The sequence below is a fragment of the Chiloscyllium plagiosum genome, chromosome 13 (genome assembly GCF_004010195.1).
Source record: "Chiloscyllium plagiosum isolate BGI_BamShark_2017 chromosome 13, ASM401019v2, whole genome shotgun sequence".
In the NCBI taxonomy this organism is placed as follows: domain Eukaryota; kingdom Metazoa; phylum Chordata; class Chondrichthyes; order Orectolobiformes; family Hemiscylliidae; genus Chiloscyllium; species Chiloscyllium plagiosum.
This window is the reverse complement of record NC_057722.1, coordinates 38,137,559-38,152,463: the sequence shown is the minus strand read 5'-3', so window position 1 is coordinate 38,152,463 and position 14,905 is coordinate 38,137,559. Positions and strand designations below refer to the sequence as shown.

Sequence of the window (14,905 nt, the reverse complement as noted above, 5' to 3'; positions counted from 1 at the left end):
AGCTCAAATCCTCCAACCCTGGCAACATCCTTGTCAATCTTTTATGAACCCAAGTTTCACAACATCTTTCTGATAGGAAGGAGACCAGAATTGTATGCAATATTCCAACAGTGGCCTAACCAATGTCCTGTACAGCTGCAACATGACCTCCCAACTCCTGTACTCAATACTCTGACCAATAAAGGAAAGCATACCAAACGCCTTCTTCACTATCCTATCTACCTGCAACTCCACTTTCAAGGAGCTATGAACCTGCACTCCAAGGTCTCTTTGTTCAGCAACACTCCCTAGGACCTTACCATTCAGTGTATAAGTCCTGCTAAGATTTGCTTTCGACCTAGGGTTTTGTTAAACTGTAGCATAACCTCTGCATCTTTGAATTCCAGTCCACCAGACATAAAGGCCAGCATTCCATTAGCTTTCTTTATTATTTTCTGCACCTGTACATGACATTTTGAAGATTTATATACATGAACCCTCAGGTCTCTCTGGACATCCACTGGATTTAACTGCATACCATCTAGAAAATAATCTGATCTATCCATTTTTTTGGTCCAAGATGGATAACCTCACATTTGCTTACACTGAACTCCATCTGCCACAGTTTTGCCCATTCACTCTATCATTATCTCTTTGTAATTTTATGTTATCATTTACACTGCCCATAGAAATCATCACTTTCACCAATGTTTACAATCAGGTACTGCTTGGAGAAGGAGATGCACCCAGGTACTTCTAGCTATCTGCCCATTTCTTCTTGACATCCCCTAGTTATTACCCTTTCTCTTTCTTCCTGCAAACTCTTACTCGTTTTCAGCACTATTCACTTAATTTGGCCAAATGACAAAATATTTTGCTGTATTTTAAATACTACTTCACTCACAGCAAATTAAATTTCCACAATCTTTTCACTCACGGCAAATTAAATTTCCACAATCTTTTGTATTTTTTTTTCCACATTAAAAGCTACAAAGTAGGCCATGACCCAAGGTCAAATCATCATCATGGCAAATTTCCATTCATTCTCCTGGTTTCTGGCCTTCACTGCGTGTTTAAAACTAAGCCTTTTATTAGGTACATGGCATATTTTAAAGAAAAACTGCCTACTCTACACTAACATAAATAAAAATTAGTTCTGCATCAATTTCAAAAATAAAATTGTAGTTGTTTCAAATTGGGATATTCTTAGGTTATGAACTATGCTGATTTTATTTATGTTAACACCTATTTACAGCTATCTACATCAATCTGCACCAGGTGACTACTTTTAAATATATCAAAAATGTGCTTTAAAGCAAACACTAAAATTAAAATGAAAATATATGTGAAAATATTGGTTAAATCTGCTGATTCGTGGCAAGCTTACACGCAATAATATGCAAATAGATTTGAGTTGAATTTTGAGGGAGAAATAAAAATCACTTAACTCTGGCAATATTTTGCAGCACAAATGTGATATGCAGATTACAATGAGGTTCCTCCTCAATAGCCTCTTTTGTGAAACATTAGCTTCTCCCCTTTCCACTGGGATTAGTTATTTTGCTAATTTCTTATCCCTATTATAATGGAAGTTTATCACAATGTGGATGGCAATCAAATTAGCCTATATTATTTCAGAATGAAATACGATAAGTGCATTGTACAGCCTGTGCATAACTTTTAATATTTATATTAATGTATTCTGGGTACAGTATATAGTTCAGCATTCTATTATTTTTCAAAATTGCTTCACTACATTGTGGGAGCATTTAAACCGATTACTGGTATTCTCAAAATCCTTTCAAAATCTGTGTGTTAATTCAATTCCATTGTGTGCTTATGTCTCTGATTTGTTCAAATTATGTCCAATACTTAACAACTATCAGTTTCACATTTCATTTGCATTTGCTTGCTGGATTGCATACTCAGTCCGTATGCTGACACAAATGATTTGCTTCATCCTTTGTACTGTTCTCCCCATTTTCTGCAATCAGCATATTGTAAAGGTTTAGGGTTGATATTTGATATTCACACCATTTTGCACAGGTGTAAAAATTATAGATTAAAATAAAAGCAACTCAATAAACGCACAAAAATAATAGAAACATAAAAATTGGAAAATTAGAAAATTAAAGTACACAGCAACACAACAGCAAAATAAAAGAAATACAGTTTGGAAAGAACAACAAAAGACACAGTGAAATGTAAGAAAGAAATTCACAAATGACAGAAAGAAAGCATGATGGGAAATGAGACTCAATCACATTAATTAGCCAAATCTTGCAGTTAGGCAAACAATAGGGAGGTGAGGACCTCATGGTATTACTGCTGAAGTTATTAATCCAAAAGCTCAGCTACTATTCTGGGGACCTGGGTTCAAGTCTCGCCACAGAAGACTATGGAATTTGAACTCAATTAAATTACGAATTAAGAATGTACTGATGACCATGAAACCATTGCTGATTATCAGAAAAAAACCATCTGGTTCATTAGTCACCTTCAGGGAAAGAAATCTGCCATCCACACCTGGTCTGGCTGACAAATGACTCCAGGCTCACAGAATGTGATTGACTGAAATGGCCGAGCAAGCCACTCAGTTCAAAGGTAACCAGGGACAGGAAATAAATGCTGGCCAGCCGGTGACACCCACAAAAGCTATTATTTTTTAATGCAACGTCTATCAGTTTGACCAACGCTCCCAAAAGCATCAAATGTTTAGTTTCGCAATACACAGCATTTTGGTCACCTGATAAACGGACATACCTTGTTCATAACATCTGTTGCTAGTTGTCGAAGAGAAGGTGACACCACAGTGTTCAGGGTTCCATTTCCCATAACAGGTTTGAATAGGTTAATATAGGCCACAGCATTACTCTGTAGAATATGTTTCATCTCCTGAAAAATAGTAACATGCTTTTACAACCAATTAATAAGGAAACTAACCAGTTTATTTTTCAATACTTATTTTCATGTATTACCTATCAGACTTATTTATACTCCATAAGAATTAGGTCACTCTGCCATTTGATCATGACTAACATGTTTCTCAACTTGATTTTCCTGCCTCCTCCCCATAATTCTTGATGCCCTTACCAATGAAGAATTAACTATCTCTGTCTTACAGATACTCAATGACATGTTCTCCACAGTCCTCTGTGGTAATGAGTTCCACAGAGTCACAACTCTCTGGCTGAAAAAATACCTACTCATCTTAGTTCGAAAGGGTTGTCCCTTCACCCTGAAGCTGGGTCATTGGGTTATTTTGTCTACTAGTCATAAAAACATCTTCTTCATGTCCACTCTATGCAGCTCTCTCAGTATTTTCTAAGTTTCAAGCAGATCCCCTTCATCTTTCTAAACTCTATAGAGTACAGACCGAGGGTCATCAACCGATCCTCATATGACAAGCCTTTTATCCCCAGGATCACTCTTGTAAACTACCTCTGGACCTCCTCCAACACCAGCAGATCCTTCCTAAGATATAGGGTCCAAAACTGCTCACAATATTTCAAATGCAGTCTGACCAGTGCTGTATACAGCCTCAGCATTACATCCCTGCTCTTGTATTCTAGCACTCTTGAAACAAATGCTAGCATTGCATTTGTCTAACTGCCAACCAAACATGCATGTTAACTTTAAGAGAATCCTGAACTGTGACTTCAGATTTCCAAAGCTTTTCTCCATTTAGAAAATAGTCTACACCTTTATTCTTCTTATCAAAGAGCTTAACCTCACACCTTCCCCAATTGCATTCCATCTGCCATTTTTTTGTCCATTCTCAGCCTGTCCAAGTTCTTCTGCACTCTCCCTGCTTCCTTAACACTGCCTGCCCCTCCATCTATCTTTGTGTCACCAGTAAACTTAGCAACAATCTTACCATCCACTTTCAACTACTCCACCAACTCTTCTTTAATATGGACTTAAAAATCTGATCATTAACCAAGGTCAGACAATTAACCAAGGAAGTTTCCAAACTTCCAGCTCATGCCTGAAACGTCGATTTTACTGATCCTCGGATTCTGCCTGAACTGCTGTGCTCTTCCAGCACCACTGATCCAGAATCTCTCTTACCTTTTATATATCTAAATGAACTCTTGCAATGTTCTTTTATATTACTAAGTAGCTGACTCTCATATTTTATTTTCTCCCCCGATTGCTTTTTTTGGCTTTAGGAGTGCTTAAAGTTCCAAAATAGTGTCCACGTGATGTGTGCATCGCACCGGAATCTATATTAGTGCAAGTGTTAGTGTACAAAGTGAACATCGGTAAAAACTACTGCAAGTTGTATAAACAAACCTTTATTTGTGTGATCTATGCCAATTGTGCCATTTTGCAGCTTCAATGCTCCAGCCAAGACCTTCTCTTAAAATTGCACAGCCTACTGTGTGAACAGCAGCAAAATGGACTTCCCTGTTAATATCATTTAAAAGGATAGTCAATTCCTCATATCTGTGCATCCCAAACTTTTTCCTTGTGATTCTATTTCAAGGCTGTGACCCCTTAATGAGGCCTGTGGAGGTGGGAGGCCTGCAAAAACAGAGGCCTGCCTGTTAGAACAGGTGTGCAGCTCTAATAACTCTGCCACGTTGCCATGTTGGATGTTGCAGTTTTAGAGCTTGCAAAGTTTCAGCTCACGACTCGACTTGGAGTCCCAACCATCACTGTGGGGAGCCCTGACTTACAAGTTGGTTGATCTATTCTGGCTTTTGCTTATGATTCTGCAAGTGTCTGGTGCTTTTTACAGTTGTTCTAAGTTAGCAAAGTTAACAGGAAATGGTGTGGTAAGTGCTTAACACTCTTCGCTGACTCCGAAGCTTCTATAGAGAATGGTTACTTCAAGATATGCATGTTAAAGTAGGCATTAGACTCAGATATTAGAGTACAGCAGAGAGAAAACAGAGGCAATGCAGAGCAGGACAAACTGCAGTAAAAGGGAAGAGGAGGCGATGAAGGCTATACATGTCCAAACTTCCATGAAACAGTTCTCCGACCAGTAACTCAGCAACAAATAATGTGTGAACACCAGAATATTTTGATGAAAGGTCACTGACCCAACATGTTAACACTGTTTCTCTCTCCACAAAACTGGGTATAATGACTGGTTAGATGGATTAGAACAACACTACCCTTTCACATTGCAATTCCAGGTCAGGTAAAAGCAAATGTTCACAACTTCTCACTTGCCTGGCTGGTATAAATCTAAACTGAACAGTTTCAATCATTTCCAAACTTAATGGACACATATTTCCCATAAACCGGACTTACACTTCACAATTGTTGTGGGATTGAAAGAAAACATTTGTTTAGATGTGTTCACATAATACTTACTCTCGGAAAAGGAACATGTACCTTATATAGGCAATTCACTGAAAATGTTTCTGGAGCAAGGCTAAGTGATAAAGTCGTGAGCCAACATGGCACAAAGCACATTTACTGTTTGAATGTATAGATTTTTGTACAAATATTGATCATACTCTAAAACAGTGCAGACAGCTATTTATAACAAGCCTTCTCTTTCCCAAGCCTAGGTTATTTCTCACCTAAATTGTTCTCAAGACCTCACTTTCCCAGACATTCAGACACTACTCTTAGATACCAGCAACATTCAACCTTTCCCCATGTGTTCGAACAACTGAACTTCTGCACATGTCAACTTGGTTCTCCATTCACTAATACATAGTAACGTTTCCATACTGTTGGGAATCTAATCTAATACATTAATTTTAATACATCTTCCAACTCAAATGCAAAATATTTCCTTTGGGAGCCCACGCATGCCTCAAACTCCAAACATCCAGGTTACTCTGCTTTCCCTTTATAACGTTGCATGGATGCTAAATCTTTCCAACTGTGTAAAATACATGTTATACAACAAGTTCTTCTTTTGCAAATCATTTTCAACAGTGACACCTTGTTCTCAATCCCTTCATAAGTGGAACAGTTTCTCTCTGTCTGTCCTATCTGGATCTCTCATGATTTTAAAACCTTTTATCAAATCTTCTTTCAGCCTTCACTTTAATCAAAAACATATCAACTATCCTCATTACTGAAAATTCTCATCACTGGAACCAATCTCATAAACCGGTTCTGCATTCTGTCCAATACATTCATATTCTTCCTGAAGGATGGTGCACGAAGCTCTACCCAATACTCAAGCTGAGGTCTAACCATTGTCTTAATACAAATTCAGCATAATCTTCTTGCTTTGTACTCTATACCCCTACTAATAAAGCCTTTGATCCTCTATGCTTTATTATCCATTCACCACCTTTCCTGTCACCTTTAAGGAGTTATGGACATTCAGGTCTCTCTGCTCCTTAACACCCAGAATTAGAGAGCATATATTTATGGTGAGAGGGGAAAGATATGAAAGGGACCTAAGGGGCAACTTTTTCACACAGAGGTTGGTGCCTGTATGGAATGAGCCGTCAGAGGAAGTGGTGGGGTCTGGTACAATTACAACATTTAAAGGCATTTGGATGGGTATATGACTAGGAAGAGTTTACAGGGATATGGGCCAAATGTTGGCATACGGGATTAGATTGATGTAGGATATCTAGTCAGTATGGACGAGTTGGACCAAAGTGTTTGTTTCCGTGCTGTACATTTCTTGGACACTATGACTCTGACTCTATGTGCTCTGGGCCTAGACCCTCCCACAAGGGGACACAACCTTTCTATCTTGTCAAGTCTTCTAAGAAACCTCTATGTTTCAATAGGATATCTCTCATTCTTTTAAATTCCGATGGTTGCAGTGCCAAAGTTATCCACATTTGTCCATGTAACCATTCATTCCAGCCAAAATTCTTGTACCTAGAAGTTTAATGTCTCTTGTTGGAACTATTACATAATGTTTGCATCTCTCTGTAATTTGCTGATAGTATGTTCTTCTACATCCTTCCCATTCGTGGATAGACTATAGATTACACAGAGCTATGCCATTGCACAGAGCTATGCCTTTGTGTTTCTTAGGTCTAACCAAAATAATTCTGTCCTTGAATTTCTGGATATTCTCTTTCTTCAGTGTCATAATTCGCTCCTCCTTTTCTAGCTTTCCCATCTTTATTGAACACTTTGCATTGACGAATACTTTACACTTGGTACTGTTTTACCTTGAGCTAGGTCTTTTTTAAAGCTACAACATCACAAGTCCATGTAATAATGCGCACCAGTATCTCACCAGTCTTGTTCAGTGCATTCGCATAGATGCACTGCAATCATGACCTAGAATGCTTTAGTTTCTTCCTTATTCTATCTCTTAATTTACTTTCTCTTTTCCCAGTGCCATCTACCTCTCCAAGTATTTTGTACACCCTGGTATTCTCTCCCAGTTCCCACAGCAAAGCTGATTTGGTGTAAATCCTTCCTAACAGTACTCTCAAAATGTCCAGCAAGAAGATCAGTCCTGGTTCTATTCAAGTGCAAACCACCTGGTTTGTGCCATTTCTGCACCTGTAGTTTAGAAATCTAAAGCTGTGCTCTTCCAGAATTTCCACACATTCATCCATGTCATCTTCCTATTTCTGCACTCGCACATGGTACTGGAAGTAACTGAGATATTGCTAATTCTGAACTCTGCTTTCTAACTTTCAACCCAGAACAGTAAATTGTGATTGCAGGATCACATCCCCGACATAAGTTTTGCTACCAATGTGCACCATGACTGGTGGATGATCACCTTCCCCAAAATGAACGTCCTACAACTGCTCAGTGACATCCTTGACCTTGACACTGAGGAGGCAACATCCCGCCTTTGGGGAGAAGTATTAATTTAGCTTTTTAATTGCATACAAGAAATGTGTGGACACCAACATTCCTGTGAATCAAGTGGAATGAATAAACATAAATTTTCACAGAAATGTGAAAATCATGTTACTTAATCTGTTGGAATAAAATATTCTGATTAACACTAAATCATCACTGTGGCATTTTTCTGAGTCATCAGTGATTTTCACAAAAGGTACCACCTTCTCATATCTTTACTAATGTCTCACCCTTACTGTAACTTTTTACAGCTTTATTTGTGACTGTGTGTAATGCAATGCATAAAATTACTGAACACACACACACACGGGATTAATAATAATTGTGACCAATACATAATTTCAGTCCAATTATTTAGATTTCATTTCATTGGTAGAAGATATTCTTTGCTGTTCATAAACATGATACAATAATTTTCTTTCTTCTAATAAATATCTAAGTGCTTCCTTAGCTTGAAACAATGCATTTTGGTATAAGCATTCCTCCTGTGACTACATACACATCTAAGATTCTTTTTAGCTCACACTCTTAAAGTCAAAAACTAATAGCATCAAATTTTTCCATGTTAAAACATGCTTCACAATTGTACCTGATTGACTGCAGTTTTAATTTAGTGAGTTTTGAGAAGATTTGTAGCTCTGGTTGAGGTTCTGGAAGTAGGTTTGCTCGCTGAGCTGGAAGGTTCAATTTCAGACATTTCGTCACCATATGCGGTAACATCATCAGTGAGCCTCCAGATGAAGCATTGGTGGCATGGCCCACTTTCTAGTTATGTGTTTGAGTTTTCTTGGGTTGGTGATGTCATTTCCTGTGATGTCATTTCCTGTTTTTTTTTCAGTGGGTGGTAAATGGGATCCAAGTCAATGTGTTTGTTGATAGAGTTCAGATTGGAAGGCCGTGCTTCTAGGAATGCTCATGTGCTTCTCTGTTTGGCTTGTCCTAGGATGGATGAGTTGTCCCAGTCGAAGTGGTGTCCTTCCTCATCCGTATGTAAGGATACTACTGAGAGTGAGTCATGTCTTTTTGTGGTTAGTTGATGTTCAAGTATCCTGGTGGCTAGTTTTCAATGTGGTGTTTGTTACAATTCTTGCAAGGTATTTTAGATTAGATTAGATTACTTACAGTATGGAAACTGGCCCTTCGGCCCAACAAGTCCACACTGACCTGCCGAAGCGCAACCCACCCAGACCCATTCCCCTACATTTACTCCTGCACCGAACACTACGGGCAATTTAGCATGGCCAATTCACCTAACCTGCACATTTTTGGACTGTGGGAGGAAACCGGAGCACCAGGAGGAAACCCAAACAGACATTTTCCTCAAAGGAAGCCTAAACACATAAATAGAAAGCCGGCTATGCCACCAGTGCTTCATCTGGAGGCTTACTGATGGTGTTATCTAGTATGGTGATGAAAAGTCTGAAAATGAACCTTCCAAGTCAGCGAGCAAATCTACATTCAGTTTTACTTTATCAAATAGTGATAAATCATGATTGAAGGAACAGCAAACATGCCAGCTGGAACTGGACAAAGCAAGTACATAAATCTGTAATATAAACACAGTCAGCCCAGTACAGGCTTAAAGATGTTGCATTTTCTAAAACAAAGTCTGGATTTCTTTTTTAAAAAGGAACCTGACGTGCATAAAAATAATACTTATGCAGCTTAAACATTCAACACGTTTTCTGGGAAGTTCCAAAGTAAACTAGAATGGACAGGGTTTCTTTCCCCTTGAATGAACATGCATCAATAGCACACTTCTAGAATTTCACTGCTCATTAAAGCTTACTCCAAACCAAAGAGAAAAAATAAAAGTGAAGTATTGTAGATACTGGAGATTTGAAATAAATAAACAGAAAGTGCTGAAGAAACTCAACAGGTCTGACATTATCTGAGGCGAGAGAAAAAGGGCTGAATATTATGCACTTTTGGCTAAGTCCAAGATGCATGAGAGTTTTTGGAGGGTTTCTCAAAGCAAGTTCAAGCAAATTCTCTCACCCTATCTTATCAATCTCACCTCACTAATTGCACACTACGTCATTTATACATCTGATTTCTGCCTCATCTTATCATGGGCCATTCCCAACTTACCACTCAACTAACATATCAGAATTCAATAGCATATCCCCCATGTTCAAGCCATCTTTAAAAATTCATTATGAACTTGTACAAACACTGTCAATCTGGAGAGGCCCTGCATAGTTGGTGACACTTGCCCTGGTAATGGCAGACAGGAGGAATTCAGTGTGTGCTGTGTGGGCAGGGTCCTGGAGGTCCTGCTGGATGGGGTTGTGCTGAGGTGGCCCATTTTCCACCCTCATGACCAGCTATAGAGGCAATGACATCAAACCATGCTAGCCCATCCAACATTGCCAACTGGATTCAAGCACACTCAATTTTCTGGAGGAATGTCCAGTACTGTAGAAGGTCTAGATCCTTCCCCACTCTGCTCACTTGAGTGTCACCATTTTCTCTCCAATATCTCACATTCACAATCTGTTATCATACCCATCCTCCTCTAAACCTAATGCTCTACCACTCTCTTTCTCACCTACTCCAATACCAACACCACTGACCCTGCATACCCTCTATATTACCCATGCACTTGCTAATGGCACGTCCCTAACATGTGCCAACAATAATAGTTGAGCACCTTGTTGTTTCATTTCTGCATGGGGAAAAAAGCTGCAATAGGACAGAAAGACTCAAGCCAAGTTGTGTGTTGTCCATCATTCATGTCCTCACCTCTTATAAGAGGAGGATCCTGTTTCAGACTATCCCAAGCAGGGCCTGGATTGATATCAGAGTTTGCCTTGATTGACTGTATTGGGAACCCCTGAAAGAAGGCTGAATTGAAGAGGTGGAGGCCACGTAATGCCTAATGCAGTAGACTAGATTGGTAAAAGCATACGCAAATCTTTGCTTTACCTCAATGTGTCTGAGGTCTTGGACAGTGAGGACAGAAAGGGTAAAGGGGAAGATGTTATACATTCTACAGTTGTATGGGAAGGTGACAAGGGGTGAGGTAAAGAGGTTTTGAGAGGGACGGAAGAGTGGACCTGGGTGCAACAGCAGGAACAGCACGTGAAGAATGCAGACAGAGGAGAAAGGATTATGTCTTTGTTGGTGGCATCCTACTATAGGTGGTGGAAATGATGGATAATGGATGATGATCCTTTGAATACTGAGGCCAGTGAGGTGAAACGTAAGAACAAAGGGAACATTGCTCTGGAAGGAAGGGGAAAGGGTGAGGTCAGGTACAGGAAGTGGGACACAGCTGAGGGACCTGACAACCACAGTCAGGGGGTGGTGGGGGTTAGGGTTTGGGTTGGGGGGCAGCGGTGCAGAAGCCCTCAGCTGAGGAGAAAGAAAGACATTTCAAAGTATCCCTGTGGAAGGTGGAACCATTGGGACAGATGTGACAGAGAGGGAGAAACGGAGAGAATGGAATGAAGTCCTTACAGGAGCAGATTGTGAGGAAGTGTAGTCAAGGGAGACAAAACCAGGGACCAAAGAGACAAAAACAAGTAACAAAAGACTGCTATACATTTTGATTTCAGTTCTGCGTGAACAAAACAAAGATATCAAGTTTGTTTATTCACAAGAGAAGTGCGAGAGATCTTCATTGATCTCTCATTGATATCAATCAGCTGTGACCACGTGATTGTATCTAAATCTTACTACAGAAAGCCTTCTATTGTTTATCAATGGCCATTATTTGTGTTTGAAACGATTTTCTGATGCTATAATCCTATTATTCCAATTCTCGGGTGTTGCAAATCAATACTAACAGTACCACAGCAATAAAGGAAGTCTGCTATCTTGCCTTCCAAAAACTGCAAGGTTTAAAGAATCTTTTAAAAGTATCCTCTAGCCTGTTTTCAAATCTCCGAGTTCACTTATATTTGATCTTCAATTACAACAGCCACCAGTACCTGGCTGCATGAGCTGCTGAAATTCCTCTGAAGAAACCCTGCAGCAGTAATTTGAACTAAACTGAACTTCAATACCAGAGTGGAAAAAGCTCCCTCCTTCAAAGACAGGAAAACCACAAATTATTCTGTTTCATTTTAATGTTTGTGAAAGCTTACTACCTTCTTCATTTTTCTTGGCTGTATGCTGTGTGATTGATGTCACAATAGGGGAGCAGAACAAGAGAGAGATCATAAAGGAAATACACTCTCCATAAAAGATCAGTTTAAGAAACAGAACCACGTATAAAATTTGAAAACAATCCCAAGATATTGGTTGCTATTGAAATCCTTGAAAATTGAACAGGGCCATGATCACAAACATTCTAGAGGTTGGTACCTGAACAAAGGCCAAAAGATCGGAATCCAAAGAAAAATGTGCCTAAAATGTCTCAGTCAATTTTGCAGAACCATTCTCTTTCTAAATCTGTTCAAGTTAACAATGCATTGTCTTTTTTTCATATGGCATTCATAACAGATATTGAGTGTATGCTTAAATCTCAAGGCTTATGTAATGAGAAGGTCCCAGTCCTAAAATCATTACAGAATAATCAGATGGTTAGAAAAAAAGCTATTCCCATTCATCAGAGGATGGTCAACAACAAGGCACAGATTCCAAGGTTATTGGCAAGAAAAGCAGAAAGAGAGAAATAAACATGTTTGCACAATATAATTAGGATCTGGAATGTACTGTCTGAGAGTGTGTGCCCGATGCAGGTACAATTGAGGCATTAGAAAAGAGTATTAGGCTATTTTTGAAGGGAAAGAATGTATAAAGTTACAGAGAGAAGATAGAAATGCATTTGGTAATTGTTTCTTTGGAGAGTTGGTTGATTTCTGCTCTGTAACAATTCTGAGATTGATTTTCCAGGTGAGATTATTACGCGAATAAATATAACTCATTGTTCAGATATATGAAAATCTGTTTCTGCTAATTTTTAAATCAACAGTACACTAATGGGATTTAGGAACATTTGCATCAACCTGCTCAAAGGAAAACTACACAGATAATGGACAAAGGGGAAGAGAATTGCAGATTTCAGTTCATCAACAAAAATGAGTTTTGAACATTGAACATAAGGAAAAGTCAGCAAGGTTTATCTGCAAATCATAGGAACATTGGAAATAGGAGGCCATTCAGTCCATCAATCAGGTTCCATCATTCAAATAGTGTGTGGTTGATCATCAACATATTGCCACATTTTCTCACTATAGCCCCATAGTGCTTGATGTCACTATTACTGGGAAAAATATCAATTTCTGTCTTGATTATTTTCAATGGTTGAGTTTCCACAGCCCTCAAAGATTCGCCACAATCTGAATGAAGAAATTCATTTTCATCGCAACCTCAAGTAGCTTGCCCCTTATTCTCAGGCTATGTCCACTGGTTCTCGACTCATCAACCGGAGAAACATCTTAATTGCATGTATCCCCTGTAAGATGTTTCGAACTTTCAATGATATCACCTTTCATTTTTTGAAACCACCAGTTTCTTTTACCTCTCCTCATAAGACCACCCTGTCATTCCCCCAGGGATTAGCCTGGTGAAAGAAAACCAAAAAGTGCTGGAGAAACTCAGCATGTCTGACTGATTTTGAGGAGAGAGAAACCAAATTAACATTTGGAGTCTTTTTCAGAACTATCCTGATGAACTTTGATTGTATTCCCTTTGTGGCATGTGTGACCTTCCTTGGGTAAAGAAACCAAAACTGTACACAAAGTTAAAAGTCACACAACGCCAGGTTACAATCCAACAGGTTTATTTGGAAGCACTAGCTTTCGGAGCCCTGCTCCTTCATCAGGTAGTTGTGGAGTACTCCTAATGAAGGAGCAGCCCTCCAAAAGCTAGTGCTTCCAAATAAACCTGTTGGACTATAATCTGGTGTTTGTGTGATTTTTAACTTTGTATACCCCAGTCCAACACCAGCACCTCCAAAGCAAAACTGTACACAGTAATCCCCATGGGGGTCTCAACAGGGCTGCATACAATCCAGGCTATCATGTGTCTTAATTGGAGTGGAAGTCACAGATTATGGTGCTCCCACATATCTGCTGCTCTTGTCCTGGTCTGGTATTGTTAACAGGAAAGCTCTTTGATGCAAGAAAAGCAAATAGCTAGCCTAAATAATGGTTGGAATCTTCAAAGATATATTCAGTATTTTCAGAACTGTTCTAATGTAACTGCTGTGAAATTACTTGGTACAAAATGTACTCACTTAAATCTCTTCCCCGCTCTAAACTGTTCATTGCAATGTAGAAGAAAAACGAATACAAGATCAGAGCCTACTTCTCTATTCATAATGTTCTTAAAATAATAAACTACTGTAAAATTTATATAGTATTCTATTTTCAAGCAGAAATGCTATTGAAGCCCTTAAGGAATTAAATCTACTCCAGTCTCAAAAGCCATCTCTGTCAAATTGAGTTTTGGCCTCTAAGTTATGAGATTTTGGCAGGTTAGCTATTAAAACCCTAGCAAGAGCAATTCTCTCAACACGCTTCCCCTGTGCCTGTGACAGGATAGCACTGGAGTTAAGTCAGGCCAGATAATGAAAATCAGTAGCAATTGAAGGGCTTGTAAGTCTTGTAATGGAACTGATGGCAGAAAGACAGCACTAGTATTTTCAGTTGGATCAGCCTAAGACTGACTGTTAGCTGAGACTTAGTGAAAAATATTGGATTTTTTTTCTGTAGAAATCAATGAAGTCTGAGATTATCTTTCCATAGTTTTCTTTGAAGTAAAGGCTTCCTCCAATTAAATATCATTCTCTTCAGGTCACCACAAATTTTGTTCCCTAGCACTGACTCTATCCTAGCTGAGACTGAATCAGACAATTCTAAACCTCAGTGTCATACCTGATACTGAAGTGAGCTAGTGATCATAGCCCATACCATCCAAGACGCCTTAATATTTACCTCCGTAACATTGCAGACCTTGCTCCCGTCTCAATTCATCTGCTTTTGAAGTGCTACCTCTAGTTTACTCGAACATATTCCTAGCCAACACTTGAGGTTTTACCCTCCATAAATTTTAGGTTATCTAAAACTCTTCTTCCTAACTTGCACCAAGTCCCATTCATCTGTGCTTGCTGGCCAAGCAACATTTTACTTTATTAATATTTTACTCTTGCTTTCACATTCTTATCTCTGGAATCCCTTTCACCACCCTTTAAGGTTATCTATATTCTGTT

The 14,905-nt window shown here is 39.0% G+C and overlaps 1 protein-coding gene across 6 annotated transcripts in view; it reads right to left on the bottom strand.

Moving 5' to 3' along the window:
- The window catches only part of LOC122555933 (inactive N-acetylated-alpha-linked acidic dipeptidase-like protein 2), a 941,631-nt gene that overhangs the window by 214,225 nt on the left and 712,501 nt on the right, over positions 1-14,905 (bottom strand). For all 6 annotated transcript variants that reach the window (XM_043702221.1, XM_043702219.1, XM_043702220.1 and 3 more), the window contains one exon: positions 2,743-2,874. In XM_043702221.1, the coding sequence (XP_043558156.1) occupies positions 2,743-2,874 (132 nt within the window). The remainder of the gene's footprint in view (positions 1-2,742; positions 2,875-14,905) is intronic.